This window comes from Salvia hispanica, chromosome 3 (assembly GCF_029641045.1).
Source record: "Salvia hispanica isolate PSC_SH4W2 chromosome 3, Shi_PSC_v1, whole genome shotgun sequence".
Lineage (NCBI taxonomy): Eukaryota > Viridiplantae > Streptophyta > Magnoliopsida > Lamiales > Lamiaceae > Salvia > Salvia hispanica.
The window spans coordinates 7,223,389-7,244,331 of record NC_142694.1 but is presented as its reverse complement, the minus strand read 5'-3'; the positions used below and the strand labels follow the sequence as shown (position 1 = coordinate 7,244,331).

General features: G+C 40.2%; 1 protein-coding gene and 2 pseudogenes across 4 annotated transcripts; all 3 read right to left on the bottom strand.

Annotated features, from left to right (window-relative positions):
- Nucleotides 1–63: 63 nt before the first annotated feature.
- Nucleotides 64–3,017, bottom strand: LOC148930042 (rust resistance kinase Lr10 pseudogene; annotated as a pseudogene). 3 transcript variants are annotated; one of them, XR_016136182.1, is made up of 2 exons: nucleotides 1,640–3,017; nucleotides 64–1,327 (listed from the first exon to the last, which is right to left on the bottom strand). The product of XR_016136182.1 is annotated as a rust resistance kinase Lr10 pseudogene, transcript variant X3 (transcript). The 3 variants fall into 3 exon arrangements; XR_016136181.1 differs by having other exon boundaries at nucleotides 1,670–3,017; XR_016136180.1 differs by having other exon boundaries at nucleotides 64–3,017.
- Nucleotides 3,018–3,103: 86 nt separating this feature from the next.
- LOC125213733 (uncharacterized) lies at nucleotides 3,104–7,796 on the bottom strand. The gene is made up of 4 exons (XM_048114438.2): nucleotides 7,045–7,796; nucleotides 6,912–6,944; nucleotides 6,689–6,799; nucleotides 3,104–6,596 (listed from the first exon to the last, which is right to left on the bottom strand). The coding sequence occupies exons 1-4, from the start codon at nucleotides 7,646–7,648 to the stop codon at nucleotides 6,379–6,381; spliced, it is 966 nt and encodes a 321-aa protein (XP_047970395.2). The 5' UTR covers nucleotides 7,649–7,796; the 3' UTR covers nucleotides 3,104–6,378.
- A 6,146-nt stretch (nucleotides 7,797–13,942) lies between these two features.
- On the bottom strand, nucleotides 13,943–15,099 carry LOC125209135 (rust resistance kinase Lr10 pseudogene; annotated as a pseudogene).
- Nucleotides 15,100–20,943: the final 5,844 nt, after the last annotated feature.

The window sequence follows — 20,943 nt, the reverse complement described above, 5'->3', positions numbered from 1 at the left end:
CTATATGGATTATATTTATTGTATGGAGTCAGAGTTATATATGATGAAATCTGCTCTTTGCAATGGTTAGAAGCAAATGATTTATGATTACATATCACTACTAAGGATGAGTAGAGTACAGATACATGTAGAAGAAGAGATGGATGTAGGAAGGGGGACTGGAAAGAAGAGGTTCATGCAATAGTAATCTCTAAGGTGCTAACATTGTTATGATGGAGCATGTGTACAGAATCAGTTGCATCTGTAAGCCAACTCCCTTCCTCATTTCCAGCAATTTGTGTTGATTGCGATGATGGAACCTCTGGAATCTGCAGGCGCTCCACATCACCTTCTAACATTTGCAACACTTGATTCATTGATGGACGATCATTTGGATTCATTTGTATGCACCATAATGCAACTATTGTCATCTTCCGAACATCATCATCCTCATCATTACTATTGTTTTCCTCCACCTTTTCAATTTCAATCTCCCTGCCTTGCTTAATGTGGTCATATATCCAATATGGGAAATACTTTGTAGAATCATCTTTGTTTTCCCTCAACACTCTGTTTAAGCCCAACATTTCCATCAACAACATCCCGAAACTATAGACATCCACCTTGGAAGAGATTCTGCCTATACCTCTATTGATGATGAGTTCTGGAGCAACATACCCTATGGTTCCTCTAATGGCCGTTAACGTAATTACCTCCTTCTCTCCGGAGCATAACTTGGCTAGCCCGAAATCAGATACTTTGGGGATGAAGTTATGGTCGAGGAGTATGTTGTGAGGCTTGATGTCAAAATGAAGAATTTGGATGTCACACCCTCGATGCAAATATTCAATTCCTTGAGCTATTCCAATGGCAATATCAAACTTTGTTTTCCAATTTAAGTAATTCATTCTTTTTCTGTTGAAGAGGTACTTCTCAAGAGAACCATTGAGCATGAAATCAAAGATGAGAGCACGCTTGGAGCCTTGTGCACAATATCCAACTAGTTGCACCACATTGGCATGACGTACCCTTCCAATTGTTGTTATTTCATTTATAAAGTCTAGACCATTCCCTCCTGATTGCACCAGCATTTTGACTGCTACATGATGCCCACTTCGAAGCTTTCCCTTGTAAACACAACCATAGCCTCCTTCACCTAATTTTTCTTGAAAACCTCTTGTCATTCTCTTTATGTCTAAATATGAATATCTGATTTGTGAGAGTTTGTTATCACTTTGGAGGAAGGATTCTATAATGTTATAGTCGGAGAAAGACCTTCGGAATTTGTATATCAAAAGCCACAACATGAAAGGGAAAATGATACCCCTTGATAGCAAGACGACCAAGTCTGTCATGTCAAGAAAATAATCAAATGCATACTATGCTTCCTCAATATTTGCACAAACAAAAGGTGTGACAATAAAATGAATTTTAAATATTACTATTGGATAATTTAAATATCACCTTAAATTCAAGGGATATAACTAGGCATGTCAAAATGTGGATATGGGGTATCCAAATCCCAAAATTTGGGTAATTGGATACCCAATATTTGATTTTTCAGGTTTCAGATCGGGATTGGGTATATCCGAATTATCCGATTTTAAAAAAAATCATTTAATAAATTAAATGTAATTTTGAAAGTCACATTTTAGAGTACCACAAAAGCTTAAAAACCATGAACGCACACCTCCCTCCCTTCTCCTGCCTCTGCTCTCGCCTAGGCGCCTCCCTCTGCTGTCGTCCACCGCCGTGGCGCTGCCCCTCTCTGTCTGATCCCGCAACGAGCTCTCGACCCTCTCCTCTTCCAGCACTGCAGCGCGCTCTCGGCAACCAGCTTTTTGTTGGATTCTTTAAAGTTTCCTTTTTTGTATTGCTTTTTTGTTGGATTATTTATGTTTGAAGATGATCTTTATTAGTGTATCTTGGCGTGTATGTGTCTTAGTGTGTATGTAAACTCACTGTAAGAAATTAATGACAGAAGGCAAACAAGATTAAGAGCATTAGCAATGGTTGGTCCTTTCTAGGCCTTTCTTTTTTTATTATTTTCACATTATTCATTTTTGAAAGGGCTTATCTCCCCACAATGGAAGGGGCCTCCCATATGGCTCTTCTCTTCCATAACATTTTCATATTATCATTATTTTATTTTAATTTTCTATATTTAATATGTTATTAACTTAATTAAATTAAAATGTAAAAATATTATAGTACATGAAATAAATTTTAATTTACCTCTATGTGACAACTTATTAATTAATTAAATGAAAACCTAAATTAGGTCATCTCAAATATAGTCCATTAATTTAATAAAATTATTGGCCCACTAATTTTTAGTCCATTTATTTAATAAAATTATTGGCCCACTAATTTATAGTTTAAATATAAATTAGAATTTCATTTTTTTTTATCTTCGACAACAACGACCTTTCTTCTTCTTCTTCTCTTGTTCTTCTTCTTCTCTTCCTCTCTCTCTTTCTGTGTTTCAGTAAAAAAATAAAGGGAAGATCATAGGGCCAATCGTCGGCCCTCTTACCACAATGGAGGGCCGATTGACGCCCCATTTGGATCGGCCAAGGGGGATACATTGGCCTTTTGGGGGAGAGGGGAGGGGGCTGATCGACAGCCTTTCCGCCACAGTGGTGAGGCAATGGAGGCCGATGGGGAAGGTCCCTCCATTAGAGCATCTCCAATGGTCGGCTAGCGACCGGCTAAGCGAACCATTGGAGGCGGCCAGCGGGAAATCGGCGAGCGGGTCGGCGTGGGCTGGCCGATGCGCTGGCCGCCATTGTGGCGGCCCGATCGGCCAGCGCCGAATTTTGTTTTGTTTTTTTAAAAGCCTATATAAACGCGATTTTAGTTTCATTTTCATTTGCACCACTTATTTTAACGAGTTTTTTCTCTCTCTAACTTTCTGTACAAGAGCATCATTGAGCGATGGATCACAACAACGAGTCCAGTCCGGCGACGAGCGGATCTCAGACTCCCATGGTACATGTGGGATCTGGATGGGGCCAGATGGGCCCAGGGTTTAACGTTCCTTGGGGGCAGTTGATGGGGATGATGGCCGGTGCGCCGGGGGGGAACCGGGGGGGTATGCCGGGGGGTATGCCGTGGGGGATGCCGGGCGGGGGGCAGGGGAGCCAGGGGAGCGGTGGCAGTCAGCGCCGGGGTGGGGAGGTATGCCCCAGATGCAGCAGCAGATGCTGCAGCAGATGATGGGGATGATGTGACAGGGAGGGATGCAGCACGGTATGCATCCCGGGATGCAGGGGTCACCGGGAGGGGACACGGTATATCGTCCCTCGCTTGATTTTTTGACGGCTTCGTCTCACACGTCGACCCCAGTGGAGACACAGTTCACTGGAGATGACCTTCTGTCATTGCATGATATGGGGATCGATCTCGGGGATCCGGATACTCCCGTTCCAGCGAGGCGGGCCGCGCCCAAGAAGAAGACGAAGGGGAAGGCCAAGGCGGTCGGCGAGTCGTCGCAGCCCGTTGGTGACGACAACCCCGGCCGGAGGAAGTGGACGGAGGATGAGTACGCCGGGGTGGCTAGGGGGTGGTTGGAGGTGTGCGACGATCCAGCGGGTCGTCAACATGTGGGCGAAGATCAGAACTGCCTATAGGAGGCAATGCCCGCACGGGAAGGACTTCAGCGGGGAGGAGGTCCGGAAGGGGTAAGAGCGCATCAGGGCCGCGGTCGGCCATTTTTCGTCGTTGTACGCCAACGCCGTCCGTCAGCTCACTAGTGGGCAGAATGAGGAGGACGCCCGGAGGATAGCCGAGAGTCAGTTCCCCTTGGCGGGGAAGTATAAGGAGTTCAACTTCTGGGAGTGCTTTTTGTTGCTGAAGGACTCCGAGAAGTTTCGGGCGGGGTGCGACGCTGGGTGGCCGAAGAAGCAGAGGCTGAACTATTCCGGCGACTACAGCGGCAGCAGGGGCGGATCCCACGACCTCCCCCCGGATGCTGAGGAGTTTCCATCCCTTCCTTCAGTTGCTGGTCGCCCTCGCCCGGTTGGACAAAAGCGGGCGCAACGGGCTGCGAGGGGAGGATCCCCCCTATCGCCCCATGAGGTCCAGTCCTCCGCTCTCCCACCCGCCCCACTCGAGTACACTCTCCATTCATGTAACCATACGCGGGATCAGATGTACAAGGTCTTCCAAGATTGGAGGACCGCCACTGACCCCACGGAGAAGATGTTTCTTCACTCGATGCTCGAGAGCATGCGGGTTGATTTGGAAATCGCGAGGGCACGGCTAGCGGGTTCCGACGTGGGCTCAGATACCACAGGTGGTGGCAGCGGCGGCGGCGACGGCGACGGCGACGAGGAGTAGAGAGTGGCGGGGCTCGTGTGTGGAAGCCCTTTTTTTAAAAAAAAAATCATGTATTTTTTTAAAATCTTTGTACTTTTTTTGAATGAAATGAATTAATTTTCCCGTATATGTGTCGTAAATTTAATTCCGTAATTTAATCGTAATTTTAATTCCGTAAATGTAGTATTTTTTAAATTATTTTTTTGCGGCTGGCCTAAATCTGATGTGGCAGGTGTATTTTTAGTGCTGCTGACATGGCAGGAAGAGAGAATGGCTGGCCTATTTAGCATTAGAGATGCTCTTATGAGTGCTTAAGAAGCGTTTAATTGTAGAATTAGTTTGTTACAATGTTTTAAAAACCGGACCAGACCGGCCGGTTCGACCGGTCGGACCGCGAACTGGTAGGTAGTCCGGTCCGGTTCACTCCTTTAAACCACCAATGCATTGAACCGCTGTGAACCGGCAGAACCGGCCAGCTGGACCGTGAACCGGAAACCGGTTCAATATTGTTTTGTTTAAAAATGTTTAAAAATGTTTAAAATTTGTTGTTGGTAGGAGTTGAACTCATGACCTCTCTTCTACATAAGACCTCTACCACTCCACCACATGAGCTCATTGAACAATTTGAACATCAAATATTTTTATACATAACCATTAAATTTTTATCTACAAAAACTAATAATTCATTTTAATTTTATATTCTTTAATATAATTGTTAATTATAATATAAATAATTATCATCCTCTATATTTTAATGATGCTCTACTTACCATCTATATTATTATTAGTACCATATAAGATTCATTATTTACTATAAATAAATTTTTTATATTACATACTTAATTTATATACCCTAGCTATTGACGTCAATGAATATTTTTATCTAAACTTAATACCTAATTCGTATTTAATTATAATATTATTTTACGAAATATATTTTCTTAAATTAATAAACATCATCTATTTTAATACATAAAAATATTAAATTTCTTAATAATATTTAATATATGTGTTTATTATATATTCCGGTTCAACCAATGGTTTGACCAGTGAACCGGTTGAACCAGTGAACCAGTAACGACGCCGGTTCGCCGGCCGGTCCGTTTTCTAAAACATTGGTTTGTTACATAATTTTGCAAACCTGTGTTCTATCATAGCTTGAACTCATTGTAGTCAATGCATGATTTTTCCAAATTTTAGACTAAATGACAGAGCATGCATCAAACTTGTTATATTCCCAAATAAAATTAACATAAATCTAGAAAAAAAAACCCAAAATCGGGACTGGATACCCGAAATAAGTTTCGGATCGGGTATCGGTTATCAATTTTTGGGAAATTCGGAATTCAGTACCCGAAATTTTTGGATCGGGTATCCGTGGTTACCCGATTTGACAGGCCTAGATATAACAATTTAAATCTCATAATTTGGTCTAATTATGATTAATACCATAAGAATTGAAAATGAAATACTCCGAATTAAATAAGTTTTAATTACAAAATTTCAAGTTTCTTAATTATTCCATGCATTCACAAAACAATGTGTTTTTTATGCTCAAATGATTTCGTTTTATTTTTACTAGTATTATTTTTGTTAAATATATCCTATATTCTATCAACTAATTTTCTTTCATATTTTAAGAAAAAATACCATTTTTTTTTATCCAAACGACTTCGTTTTAATACTCGTCGACTTTTGCCACGCTGACACTTGCGGCGAACACATCAGTTTCAATTTCAGGAAAATTTAATTTTAGGAAAAAATAAAAAAAACTCAAAATTAATGTATTTAGATTCAAAAATATAAGTTTGGGGGAAAAACCAGAAATATTGAAAGTTGGTGTTTGGCAAATAACCCTATATAAAGATATGACTTCATTTTCCATTTTCCATTTTCCATTCATTTTTATATATTCTCAAAATCAAGCCGAATCATATTGAGACATGTTATGAGAGACGAAGGGAATATCATTTTGTGCTATTATTGTTATTTAAAAAAAAAATAAAAAAATAACCAAAATGAAAATTTGTTATTTTGTAGAACTTTTCAAAGTCAATCCCATGCATGCTTTAGGAATATTTAATGAGAAGTTTGAATATTTGTACTATAAATGAGGAGTTGAAAAGTAGCAGAAATTAAGAGCGCACCGATGGCAACTGCTACTTGAGCCAGCAGCGGGTTCGATGGCACGACATATGGGACTCTAACTGCAAGCACACCGAGTAGATGGAATGCGAATCCATATATTCTACGGAATGTTGATCCATTGAACAACGGGTTACTTGTATGCTCGTGCCCTGCACACCGAGTAGATAGATATGGTAATCAAACAAGAATATACTTACCATATAAAAATACAGACAACTAGTGAAAAACAAAGAATTCTTACCGGTGTATAACATATATCTCAATAGCAATAGAATATAAAGTACGAGTAGCGATACAGTGGCGAATCCACATATGGTGAATACAGGGATGATTATTGCTACACACAACATACCTGCAACTTACAAGCAAGAAAATTAGTTGATTGATATCTGAATTTGTAAAATTAATTGATGAAGAAAATAATAATGATCAAGAGGAAATCATATCCGAAATGAAGAACTTACATGCTAGAAAGACCACAAGAATTGGGAGAAACCCTGCAGATATGAGGTACATACAATACATGATTAGACAGTAGAAGTGATCAACACCATTTTCTAAAATATATGTGGGAATCATGCCTCCTTTCATGCTTACACTGAATTAATAAGGAGACTTTGGATGTTCCACACCAAGGGCAGATGGCGAGTTCAAATCCATACAAGAGGGACTCATGAATTTCTGAAAGCGAAACGTTGTCCAAACCCTTAAAATTATACCAGGATGTCATCACTATGAGGTCTACTCCACAGGTGTGTGGCAACTCTGAGACCTTCATCTGGCCGACCTTGACATAAGCATATCTGTGTAGGGATGAATTAGAGGTACACTGAGTAGTGATATCAGTATAAAGGGAAGAGTTGCTCAAGGGATTTGGACAGCTTATAAAGTTAATAGGCAAAGAATTAATCGGTAACAGGTTAGAAGGACGAGTATAGGCATATGTAGAAAAGGCGGGGAATGAGCAGATGTCGTCTTTGTTTATGGAAGCATCAACCAGCCTCATGATGGAGTTGTCATAGTAGCCAGTGTAGTTGATTGCTTTGACAGAGTATTTGTGAGAATTAAGGGAGATGGAGGTCACATTATTTTCACATGATAATTCAAATCTTCGATCACCGCACGTCTTGGGGTCGCCCTTGAGGCGGAAAGGAAACCTGATGTTGGGAATGATGCCGCACGACGAAGGTGCATATGGCATCACAAGATTCAAACAAACTATGGAGTGACAGAATCACCAAGAAAGATGAAATGATGAGGCTTTGATGTGTTGGGATCATGGCTCTCATGGAATTAATCAATAGATGTTTAACAAAACGTGACAACAACTTATTATGCAGCAGCACCAACACCAGCATACATTCATAGTCTATTAGATGTATAATTGGGTGTACATGATTACAGTATTTAAAGGAGACTTCAAGTAAGACTAGAGTTGAGCTGCTCATTTTTTTGATGTTGACCACACCACGTGTCGTATATTGAGTGGTTATTACGTGTCATCCGGGAAAAACTAATTCAGTCACGACAGCTGATTGCAGAGAAATTTTGAAAAAGGCTAAATCAATTTGTTAGTGTAATATTTCGTGTATATTTCATGTGGTTTCTTAGGAATAATTTTCAAGGTCTAACCCGAAATGATCAGATTCCTTTCGAATGATGATTTTTTGGCTTAATTCTAGTGTTTTAATTCTTACAAGTACAACTTTGTTTCACAATGACTTTCTCAATTTATTCCATTCACAATGAGTAAATGTTACCCAAGTTTTAGCCAAACTAATGGTGATACTAGTAATATTTATGATTGTATGGTAGGTAGATATTCTCAAGTAACGATTGACTTATGAGGTCCAGCAAAGACATAGTCAACATGTTGTGCAACTTACGCAAATGGAAAATTTGAATAGATTTCAGTAATTAATGACTTTGCTATGAATGGGGATAAGGTTGACTCAAAGTCGTTGAAGACCCACCAAACAGATTCTTAATTATGTTTCCTTTTTTATATAGCACCAATTTTGATTTATTTCCTAGATACTTCCAAATCATTGTAATCCAAATTTCTTATAATATAGTGTTAGAGTTTGTATACTACAAATCACGTTTTGAGTGATTGAATACTGTAAAACTCTTATTTTATTTTCTAAGGAATAAAACAGATTATTTTTGTCATAATGTTGTTATGTTTTACATTTAATGGATGTTAATTGCATGTTTAAATGTATAAGTTAACTTAACAAGGTCTAAGGTCTTTGTTTTAGTAGACCGGTTGTGGACGGCATCCACTTTAAGGTAACACGGTCAGTCCTAAACAAAGAAAAAGAAGAATTTCACAACCTAGATGGAATTAGATTATCCATCGAGAAAGGTTGCAATGTCAGTCTGCATATTTCTAAGCCTTACTGAAATAAGATGACATTGGTGTGGTATAGCACTGAACGGATCTAACAGCAAGACTTGTCCTTAGGCTATCTACTGAAAGGCGAGGTCTTGACAAATATTTGTTTCTTAATCAATGTAGGTTAGCATTGAGCATACAGTATTGATTATGCATTACTTTGACTTATCAAATGGTGCGGGTTTTTCGTAACCCAATAAACCTGATATATTGGGTAGTGGTGATTAATATCTAGCGGTGCTAGGATTACTATTATATTGAATCGTGCGCGAGGAGAGTCTCGTTTGATAATGTCCTCAAGAAGAGCGCGAAACAAGGTTAAAAACGGACATTAATAAGAAGTTAATTAATTAAGTCCATAGAAGACATTAATTAATTAATGGACATTTTTATCTTAAGCGCGAGAAATGAAAGTTAAAACGGAAACCCAGATTACTTATAATTTTGGATTTGGATGGGGAGAGTTCAATATTACTTCTGTAGTGGCTGGTCGTAATATTCCAATTAAGCTTATATTAAATTGTGGGTTCAATTTAATTAGTAAAAAGTAAATTGGATGAGCTCATATCCAAAACCTTCCATAGATCCCTGTCTGGGCCCAAAAGGAACTTAATATAAATAGGAGAATAAAGGAGACAGAAATCATAATTTTATGTACTGCAATTTTCGTCCCCCTCTATCCTAGAGCAGCTCGAAATTTCTCCTATTCCAAAAAGGATTTCTTCTGTCTTCTTTATTTAAGTCCTAGTATTCTGGTGAGATCAGCCCACACTGATATCGGAGTACAGTTCGAGAACCAGAGAGAAGATCTGTGGTCTAGTATTCAAAGCGTCACATGGAGAAGCTGTTAGCCATCTTCAATTCTTTGGAGAATTAATTAGGTATCATTTCTGCTCCGTAAAAAAGCATGTTTTAGGTTTCAATATTCTTAAAGCATGATTAATTCAAGTTATGAGCATGATACATGTGAGAATTATGCGAATAGATTTTGTCTAATAATCTACTAAATAGATCTGATTATTATGTGATTTATTTGTGCGATTAATAATTGTTAAATTATGTTAATCCGTCGTACCGCTTCCGCTGCCAGTTCCTTCATATAGTGGTAGTATATCTTTTAGAAAGTTGTTTGGTTGCATGTTTACTTCGAGTTGTGACTAAATTGCATGTTTAGTTTTATATCTTGTTTGGTTCTTTTTTTACTCTTTAATTATCTTGTAATATATTTTAATTCTCTTTTATTGCATTTAATATTTTTATCTTTTTTTTTTTTGTTTCTAAGACATTTAAATTTTTGTTTTTTCTATTTTTTGAAAATAACTAAACTTTTCTTAAATAATCCAAAAAATGATTTCTTAGTAAAAATAACACGCTCTACAAAAGCTGAAAATAGATAGTTAAAAGTATTTATTAAAAAAAAACTAATTAATATTTAGGGTTGGAAATAGTTAAAATGAATAGATTCACGTTGTCTATAAGACATGATACAAATTTTTGTGAAAAAACTTCTTAAAAAAACATGTAATATTAGTGCTTGGATGGTTATCAACCCAATGTCTAACTCAAGTATAACTCAAAATCACTGGGTTCTTATTGAATAATTTGTGTTTAATATAGTTACGAGTACAACTTTGTTACATAATGACTTTCTCAATTTATACCATGCATCTAGCTAGTCTATTAAAATAACGACTAAGGGTTACCCAGTTTTAGCAAAATTAAAGGGAGATGAACTGATGATAAACATGATTGTATGGAAAGGTAGATACTTAAGCAACTTATGACTTAATCCTTCCGTTCCATTACATATGAGACACTTCTTTTGGCACAAGTTTTTATAAGTGAAAACTTATAAAAAGAAAATGTCTCACTTATAGTGGGACGGTCTTAAAAAAGAATACGTCTCACTTGTATTGAAACTGAGGGAGTATGACTTATGAGCTCTAGCAAAGACTAAGCAACTTTCGCAATGGGACAACTTGAATAATAGTCATGACCTGTCAATAGTAATGACTTTGATATGAATGGGGATTAGGTGGTGTGTTTCTTAGGGGAGGGGTAAATAAATTTTTTTTCTCTTTAAATGTAGGGGGTGCAAATAGTATGAATTTACATATATTAAGATAGTATAATATAAAATGCCACGGCATTTGCCCCTTCTCATTCTACACTTGAAGATCTGTATTTGTTTCCCACTAGTCTCTGTCTCGTGCAGATTTCTGTTAGGACCGGAGATGGCATAAAAGACAGAGTCGTGGTAGATGAAGAGTCAATTGGATCCGAGGGGCGCGGACGTGGGGCCAAAGTCCTCTACGGCAGAGGGTCATTCGAGTGCTATAAGGCGCACGCGCATCAGGTGTTGGTGATAGCATGAGAGTATACAAATTCTAGTCTTGTCGTATCAAAAGTCTGATACGATCTTGAAGGCACAGGCGACAGCTGCATAGACAAGCGAAGGAGAGGGCGAGCAAGAGCTTCCGTCGATCGCAGCATTGTAGATTTAGGCTAGTAACAAGACATGTACCGCACCATGTAAATAGCACGAATGATGATCTCCCTCTCATAAATATGACTATGGTTTTCAATCCAATACAGTTAGCAGTGGATAATAAAACCTAACTTAGTTGGTAAGACAATTTCACTTTCATCCAATAGTCGGGGTTCGAGTAAACATGAGATAAATATTTATATAATATCTTGAGTCTCAATATATCAATTTTCATTTATTTTTTTCCCACCAAATTAAATATTTGATCCCAATTACTAATCTTGAGTAAGACCCTGATGCAGTAGAATATATGACTTGGTGGCTAAAAAAGTTATATTTTGGATTTTATTTATTTCCTAGTTAGTAGAATTAGTAGATGGAAAATATTAATTGTTTTCCTTCTACAGATTAGGTTTTCCTTTTTGCTTATTTTCTTTATAGTTATTTTTGCTTATAATCTTTTTAGTTATTTTCTTTCAATAAGTTTAGGATTTCCCTTTGCCTATATAATGGCCTCATTGTTGAACTTAGAAGATAGACTTTTGATTATTAATTTTACATTGAGTTTTTATACTCCGAAGTTCTCAATAAGTTTGAGTTCTTTATCTATCAGTTAATCATCTCATACGTTTCTACGTTCATTTGCATCATTTGGTATCACGATCCAGGTTGATTATCAATGGCTGAATGTAGACATGGCGGCAGACGTGGCGTTGCTCGTGGTGGCGGTCGTGGTGGGGGACTTGGAGATCTCCCAAATGAAGTGGCTGCACGACAGCGTGATCTACGCGACATCGAGAACGATGATCTGAGACAACAGGTTCGAGACCTCCAGCGCGACATCGAGAACGGTGATCTGCGACAACAGGTTCGAGACCTACAACGACGATTGGCGCAACTGGAGAAGCGTCGGGGGAAATCCAACCCTATGAGATCTATTGTGCCGGAGCGTTGTTCGATGGACAATCCAATATTCAGTGACGTCTTCACATCATATGATGAGGATGAACCGTCGAAAAATTGTACCAGCAATATATTGTCGATGTCGGTGTATGATACGCCCGTATACGACGAGGATATATTGTTGATGCCGGTGTATGATGAGCCCGTATACGACGATGATATATTGTCGATGCCAGTGTACGACGAGGATATATTGTCGATGGTGGTGTATGATAAGCCCGTATACGATGATCTCATTGATTCTGTTGTTGCTGCATCATCATCGAGGTTTGCACCTACAAGCAAATATTTTGTGTCTTACTTTGTTAAAGATCCGAGTGCTTCACTGTCAATATCTCTACCCACAACCAAACATGATGTTGTTGTTGGTTTTGATGAGAAGTTTGTTATCAGAAATAGTTTCTTAGATAAAGAGAAGTTGGCCAGCAAGGTTGCTGCAGGAATTGACTGGAACTTATGGTGGCATAGACGAAGGTTGTTATGATGATTGGAGGCTTGACTTACTTATAGCTCATAAGGTTCTGGACATTGAAAATGTTCCAATGTTTTCTCATTCTATGGTTCTTGAAGGTGGAAGCATTCAGTTTTATGGAGAAGCGATGTGCCTTATAACAGAAGAGTGCCTAAAATACAAGGAAGTTGTAGAAGGCAATGGTGGTGGATTTGGGAGTGGAAAGAGGAGAAGGCTGAAGGGTTCGAAGAATAGGAAGATATTGCAAGTTAGTCATACTAAAAAGAGGAAAAAGAGAAGACGTATTAAAAATTGGGCAGAATGGGCTGGCATTATGATTGATGTAGTTGGAGAAATTTTTAATGGGTTAAGATGCTATTTCAATAAAGCAGACTCGAGGACGAGTCTTTTTCAAGAAGGGGAGTATGATGCAGTAGAATATATGACTTGGTGGCTAAGAAAGTTATATTTTGGATTTTATTTATTTCCTAGTTAGTAGAATTAGTAGATGGAAAATATTAATTGTTTTCCTTCTACAAATTAGGTTTTCCTTTTTGCTTATTTTCTTTATAGTTATTTTTGCTTATAATCTTTTTAGTTATTTTCTTTCAATAAGTTTAGGATTTTCCTTTGCCTATATAATGGCCTCATTGTTGAACTTAGAAGATAGACTTTTGATTATTAATTTTACATTGAGTTTTTATACTCCGAAGTTCTCAATAAGTTTGAGTTCTTTATTACCAGTTCAGTCATTCTCGTACTTTTCTTCGTTCATTTGCATCAGACCCCAACGAAAATCCAATCAGATTATTTCGATTGAGACATATAACAATATTTTTTGTTAGGTTGATTTAGTCTTATCCGATTCTGGTAATACTGTGGCGTTTGTACGAGTTAGAAAGTTAAAATTATGACACTGACTGAGAAATATTTTGGCCTTCCTCTGAAACAGCGGAAATAATCTTGTAGTTTTGGTCAACTGGAAGTTAAGGTATTATGATAAATTGATAATGCTATATAGCAAGAGATAATGTATGATGATGTCTACTCTGTGTTATTGGTTAGAAGCAAATGATTTATTGATTACATATTACTCCACTAAGGAATCAAAAACAAAACTATGAGTACAATACAGATACATGTAGAAGAAAGAGATGGATGGACAATGGAGAACAGGAGACTGGGAAGAAGAGGTTCATGCAGTAGTAATCTCAAAGGTGCTGGCATTGTTATAATGGAGCAATGATACAGAATCAGTTGCATCTGTAAGCCAACTCTCTTCCTCATTTGCAGCAATTTGGGTTGATTTTGATGATGAAATTTGGGTTGATTGTAATGATGGAACCTCTGGAATCTGCAAGCGGTCAACATCACCTTTTAACATTTGCAACACTTGATTCATTGATGGGCGATCATCTGGGTTCATTTATCTTCCGAACTTTCTCATTCTCATCATTACCACTGTTTTCCTCCACCCTTTCAATTTCAATCTCCCTACCTTGCTTAATGTGGTCATATATCCAATTTGGTAAATATATAGAATCATCTTTGTTTTCCTTCAACACTCTGTTTAAGCCGACCATTTCCATCAGCAGCATCCCGAAACTATACACATCCGCCTTGGAAGAGACTCCTCCTATACCCCGGTTGATTAGTTCTGGAGCAACATATCCTATAGTTCCTCTAGCGGCTGTTAATGTAAACTACCTTCTTCTCGGTGGAGTACAACTTGGCTAGCCCGAAATCAGATATTTTGGGGATGAAGTTCTGGTCGAGGAGTATGTTGTTAGGCTTGATGTTAAAATGAAGAATCTGGATATCATACCCTTGATGCAAATATTCAATTCCTTGAGCTATTCCAACGGCAATATCAAACTTTGTATTCCAATTTAAATAATTCATCATTTCTCGATTGAGGAGGTACTTTTCAAGAGAACCATTGGGCATGAAATCAAAGACGAGGCCACGCTTGGAGCCTTGTGCAAAATATCCAATAAGTTGCACCACATTGACATGATGTACCCTTCCAATAGTTGATATTTCAGTCGTAAAGTCTTGCCCATTTCCTCCTGATTTTCCAAGCATTTTGACTGCTACATGATGTCCACTTCGAAGCTTTCCTTTGTAAACACAACTATAACCTCCTTCACCTAGTTTTTCTTTAAAACCTCTTGTCATTCTCCTTATGCCTGAATATGAATATCTGATTGGTAAGAGTTTATTATCACTCTGGAGGAAGGATTCTATAGTGTTATATTCAGACAAATGCCTTCTTCGGAATTTGTAGATCAAAAGCCACAACACAAAAGGAAAAATGATAACCCTCAATAGCAAGACGATCAACTCTGTCATGAGATGAGTAACAGAAAGAAAATGATGAAATGCATAGTATGCTTTGTAATATTTCCTGACAAATGTTTTGGCCTTCCTCCCAAACAGGGGAAAGATTCTTGTAGTTTTGGTTTCAACTTAGAATTTCAATCCTCCTACATACATGCAATTGCATTGTCTCGGTGAGCACTTATTGCGTTGTTGTGTTTGAATACGATGATTAAATTTAGGTTGTGAACAATTGTCTTACAAATGGTGTTATTTAGACTGTGGAATGAGATACATGACTATATGTGCTGATTACTTGTCCATCTATGTTGAATTTGGCTTTTCGATGTGTTGGTATATTTGACTACTCAGAGTTGGCTTGAGATGCTGTAAATTCTCAAGGGTTTTTTGTCGTTGGGGGTTATATGGCACCTGTAAACGAGTATTACAAGAAGAAGGTATTATGATAATGCTATATTCTATTGTTATGTAGCCAGAGTTATGTATGATGATATCTGCTGTGTGTATTGGTTAGAAGCGATAGAAGTGGGTTTGTTTTTTTCATGAAAATAGTGTTTTCTCTTTATTGAGAGGCGTGGGTTTTAGTCATGGAAAAATGATATCCAACCCTTTCAAACTGTCTTATCTCTCAGGCAAACATTATTCTCCCATTTCACTTCTTTGTTGAGTTGTGTTGAATGCCTCGCTTATGATTAATTGCATGGTATAGAAGCCTTTTTCACATCCAATAATGTGCAAGTCACTTTTCCTTTTCAACATTCTTAAATATGCTCTCTCAGGGACTTATCCGTGCAAATCATCGCATTGCGATGTGTAATCTTGCTTGCAGAAGCTCTGATTATGTTATGGTGGATCCATGGGAGGTTTGCTTCTCTCACTCTCTAAACACTTCATGTCAGAACAAACTTAGAGCATCCACTGTTGAAAAGTAAAAATGCGGAAAATAAAAACACTCAAAGCTTTATCGACTACATTGTATTTGGTTTTAATTGTTGTTGATACATGGAGTACATAGGTATTTATAGTATACTAGATATAAATATACCTAGGAACTACTCCCTCCGTCCCGCTTTAGCAGTCCCATTGACTTTTCTGCCCTCTTTTTGTAAAAATGATAAAAAATAGTTAAAGTGGAGAAATGGTAAATTAAAAGAGAGAATAATATAGAGAACAGTCTTATCTACATTATTGTCTCTCTTACTTTACCATTTCTCCACTTTAACTATTTTTTATCATTTTTACAAAAAGAGGGCAGAAAAGTCAATGGGACTGCTAAAGCGGGACGGAGGGAGTATAATATTGGAACTCTACATTATAAATAATATTCTCTTCCCAATAGGTTGAGACTCCACACATTCTCTTCCCAACATACTTGGGACACCTCAAGATATATTTCCAACACTCCCCCTCAAGTTAAGTTCGAGTTTTTCGACACTTAACTTGCACGATCTTCACTTTGATAAATAGTTTATACTCGTATTTAGGAGTGCTTCAATTTTTCTGATGGTAGTTTAGCTCGTGTCTGGAGCCATATTTGGCAATTTTAGCTCATGCCATTAGGAGCCATCTTGGCAGTTTTAGCTCATGCCATTAGGAGCCATCTCATTTTTTTTCTTCTGACTGACAGTTTTGACTCGTGTCGAGGAGTTCACTTGTCTTTGGACTGAATTTAATTTGCAGCCCAAAGCTTAGTTTTGGGGAACCATTCTCGTCCCATTCCAGCTCAAACTATGAGCCCATTTTTTTCATTTTTTTAGCCCAATAGCACCAGAGCCCAAATTACTCATCCAACACGGACGACTTCAAACAAGCGCCTCCTCCACCTTCTGTCGGCGGCTCTCCATGCAGCTCTTCTAAACAATTTTTTCCAACGCCCTTTCCTTGCCGGTCCCTCCCGGCCGGGATGATGCAGTTGACAGTGTGCTCGCTATTTCACTCGCCTTCTAGAGCAAGCAAGCATCAGAGTTGTGTCATATTTCTCCCGCCAGTTACCGGCGATGGCTAAACTGTCGTCTCTACTTTCAGCGGCACTTCTTGGCCCTCTCATCCTTCTTCTCCAGTTTTCATTCCCACCATGGCCTTCACAGCGGCTGTGTGGTGATGCTATCTCTCTCCCACTAGCCGCGCAGACGTTGGCTGCTCCGCCTCTTCCTCGGCGCGATTATCTCCTTATTCGAAGATAAACCATTTGGCAATGGCTGCTCCATCAGAATATTCTCCTGTGATCGAGGAGAGGTGGCGAGCATGCTGCCATTTCCATGCTCGGCCTCCTCCAACCGGGCATGTCTGGCCACTTCTTCCCATCAATCTCTCATCTTTTCCATGTGAACACAAAGTCTATGATCATTGCTCCAAGCTTCTCTTCTCCAACCAGTTGACTATCAACCATATATCATTGGTTCTCTTCTCGATCACTATTTCCAGAGCTCTTCCCCTGTTACAGATTCTTCTTTGAACCGACACAAGCTGTCTCCGGAAAGTTTCTGACGGCGGCTCTTTCACTGCGATCAGTTTAGTTTCATTCTCTGTTGCCATCTTCTTGGAATCCTTCAAGGCACCCATCTTTGGCCTCTCGATCTCTTCAGCGGGCTGCTCCCTTGGAGCCTTTTCCTCCATCCATGACGGCATTGTTCGGCTGTTTAGTTCCTCTCCTCCTCAGCCGGATAATTCATAGATGGCAAGTTTCTTCCTCCTTGCACCGACCAACGTTTCTCCAGCAGCCTTTGTGGGCTTGTTGGTCCTACACCAACGACGGCTCTTCACAGCCTTCTTTCCGTGGTGGTTCCATGACGGGCTCCTTTATCCAAGCAGGCAACTCTACGACATCTGCTCAATCATCACCTCAGCCTTCTTGGCGGTCCATATTCTACGGGCAGCTTTTGCTGCTATCTTCTCAGCATTTCTGTAGGCGCGATGAATCGTTTGGAAGTGGCTGTCGTCTCCCCCTTTCCGTGTTGAATCGTTTGGAAGATGGCTGCTACTCTGCGGCCTTTCTGACAGCATTTGTTCTTCCATCGGTGGTTCTTTCCTCAGTTCGAAGAGGAATCTGTGTACCTTCTCTCCCCCCTAAGGCGGGATGATTCAACACTCTTTCTCGAGGGCTTGTTGGCCGTCTTCATTGTGTTATTCATTTTAGTGTTATCGGCAACACTCTTCATTGCCCGTTTCTCTCCCTGCTCGGTGACCACCTCTCTAGTAGACCGCCATGAGCTCTTCTCAGTCTTTCTTCTCCTTGATAAGCAGGCTTCACATCCTCTCCATTCACTCGCCTTCTTCGGCGGACATATATTTGGAGAGGGATTGTTCGGTCGAATACTTTTCTTCTCCCCCTCGGTCGGACAAACCGAGGAATCATTCTCTGTTTTCTTCTCTTGGCTGCAGCTGAGTGACACCGCTCCATCAGCGACCACCAACTAAACTCTTTCATTTTGGTCTCCATCTCAGAGAGTCATTCACTTGTCATGGCTGACATCTTTTTTATCACAGGGCTCGCATCTGCAAACCTCTCCAGTATTTCTGCACGGCAATACCTCCTTCCTCGTCGTCTCTTCTGCTCGTTCCTCCCTCGATCAACGCTTCTCCAGTAGCCTTTGTGGCCTTGCTATTGCCTCTATCGTCAGCGGCTCTCATCAGCCTCCTGAGCGTTCCCAGACTAAGTCCGTGTAACGAGCTCCACCTGACTCTCATCGTGCTCCCTTCTTTCTCTTCTCCACCCCCGACATGTAGAGCCGGCTTTATGGGTGGAGGCTTTCGGCCTTCTTGCTGCCCCATGCATCTTTACCGGACTGCAACGACCAAGACATCGAGCCTCTTCTCAGTCGCTTATCTTGCGGCCTTTTCTGCGAGGCGAGCGGTTCTGTTTTGAAGACGAGTAGTCCGATTGGCAGCATCTCGCCCACTCGGGCCTCGGCAGGATAACTCGTCATCTTTTTCTTTGGAGCTCGTTACTTCTTCTGTCAGCTCGGTCTGCAGCTCTCTGGCCACCTCGGCCGCCTCGGCTGTGTACTCTGATAAGGCAGGCTTCTCCTGGTTGGCGGGATAGGCAACTGGTTTATTTTTCTAGCAGCCTCCATGACCGACATTCTCGACGACGTGCTGCTCCTCTCGTCCATCACTTGGTTGTTGATTTTTTTTCTTCTTCTTCTTCAAAGCAGCTTTCATTCTCTCCTTGCTCTCGGCTTTGAATGTGGAAAAAAAAGGAATCTCTCATTTTTTTTTTAGATTTTGGGATACGCATTATACTTTTTTTTTTTTTTTTTGGTTTTGAACAATCGTTAGCTGCTCTGATACCATGTTGAAAACTAAAAATGCGGAAAATAAAAACACTCAAAGCTTTATCGACTATATTGTATTTGGTTTTAATTGTTGTTGATACATGGAGTACATAGGTATTTATAGTACACTAGATATAAATATACCTAGGAACTATAATATTGGAACTCTACATTATAAATAATATTCTCTTCCCAATAGGTTGGGACTCCACACATTCTCTTCCCAACATACTTGGGACACCTCAAGATATATTTCCAACATCCACAATGATAATAGGCCAGCCACTCTCTCTCCTTGTCACGCCATCAGCACTAAAAATCCACCTGCCACATCAGATTTAGGCCAGCCGCAATAAAAATAATTAAAAAACAACTACATTTTACGGAATAAAATTTACGATTAAATTACGGAATAAAATATACGGAAAATTCATTCATTTCATTAAAAAGAAAGGTACATAGATTAAAAAAAATACATGATTTTTTTTTTAAAAAAAGGGCTTCCACACACGAGCCCCGCCACTCTCTACTCCTCGTCGTCGCCGTCGCCATCCTCGTCGCCGCCGTCCTCGCCGCCGCCACCCGGGGTATCTGAGCCCGCGTCTGAACCCCCCACCAGTGCCTTCTAGGCATCCAAATTCACCTGCATGTTCTCGAGCATCGAGTAGAGAAACCTCTTCTCCATAGGGTCGGTTGCGGTCTTCCACTCTTGGAAGACCGCGAACATACGTTCCTCCGTCTTTGCACGCGATAATATAGTGTACGCGCGTGAAGGTGGGGGGGCTGAGATGACCTCATGGGGCGAAAGGGGGATCCTCCCCTCGCTGCCCGTTGCGCCCGCTTTTGGCCAACCGGGCGAGGACGACGAGCAACGGATGGAGGGGAGGGAAACTCCTCAGCATCCGGGGGAAGGTCGTGGGATCCGCCGCTGCTGCCGCTGTAGTCGCCGGAATAGTTCAGCCTCTGCTTCTTCGGCCACCCAGCGTTGCACCCCGCCCAGAACTTCTCGGAGTCCTTCAGCAACAAATAACATTCCCAGAAGTGGAACTCCTTATACTTCCCCGCCAAGGGGAACTGACTCTCGGCTATCCTCCGGGCGTCGTCCTCATTCTGCCCACTAGTGAGCTGACGGAGGGCGTTGGCGTACAACGCCGAAAAACGGCCGACCGCGGCCCTAATGCGCTCCCACCCCTTCCGGACCTCCTCCCCGCTGAAGTCCTTCCCTTGCGGGCAGTGCCTCCTATAGGCAGCTCTGATCTTCGCCCACATGTTGACGACCCGCTGGTTGTTCGCAACCAGCGGATCGTCGCACACCTCCAACCGATCGGCCAGCGCCGCGAATCGGCTAGCCGGCACTGTGGATGCTCTTAGTCTATGATAATAATGCCTTTTGATATCTCTACAAATTTCTTAAAACCATAAGCTACTATCATTCCACCAGGCCACCTTTTTAATTACGCATCTCATATTTACTTAATTGTTTCATCCCTAGATTGATTAACAGGCATGTCAGAGCATGTACAAATGCAAATTCACAATTTTTTCCAGAGTTAGGTCTTCATGTGTGAGTGGAATTGTATCC

Excerpts from the sequence above, each read along its gene's own strand:
- LOC125213733 (XM_048114438.2), bottom strand. The coding sequence starts at position 7,648 with ATGCCATATGCACCTTCGTCGTGCGGCATCATTCCCAACATCAGGTTT. Across the intron at positions 6,945-7,044 it reads AGTCTCCTTATTAATTCAGT|GGTTTCTCCCAATTCTTGTG; the intron begins GTAAGCATGAAA and ends TCATATCTGCAG. Across the intron at positions 6,800-6,911 it reads TCTTGTGGTCTTTCTAGCAT|GTATGTTGTGTGTAGCAATA; the intron begins GTAAGTTCTTCA and ends TGTAAGTTGCAG.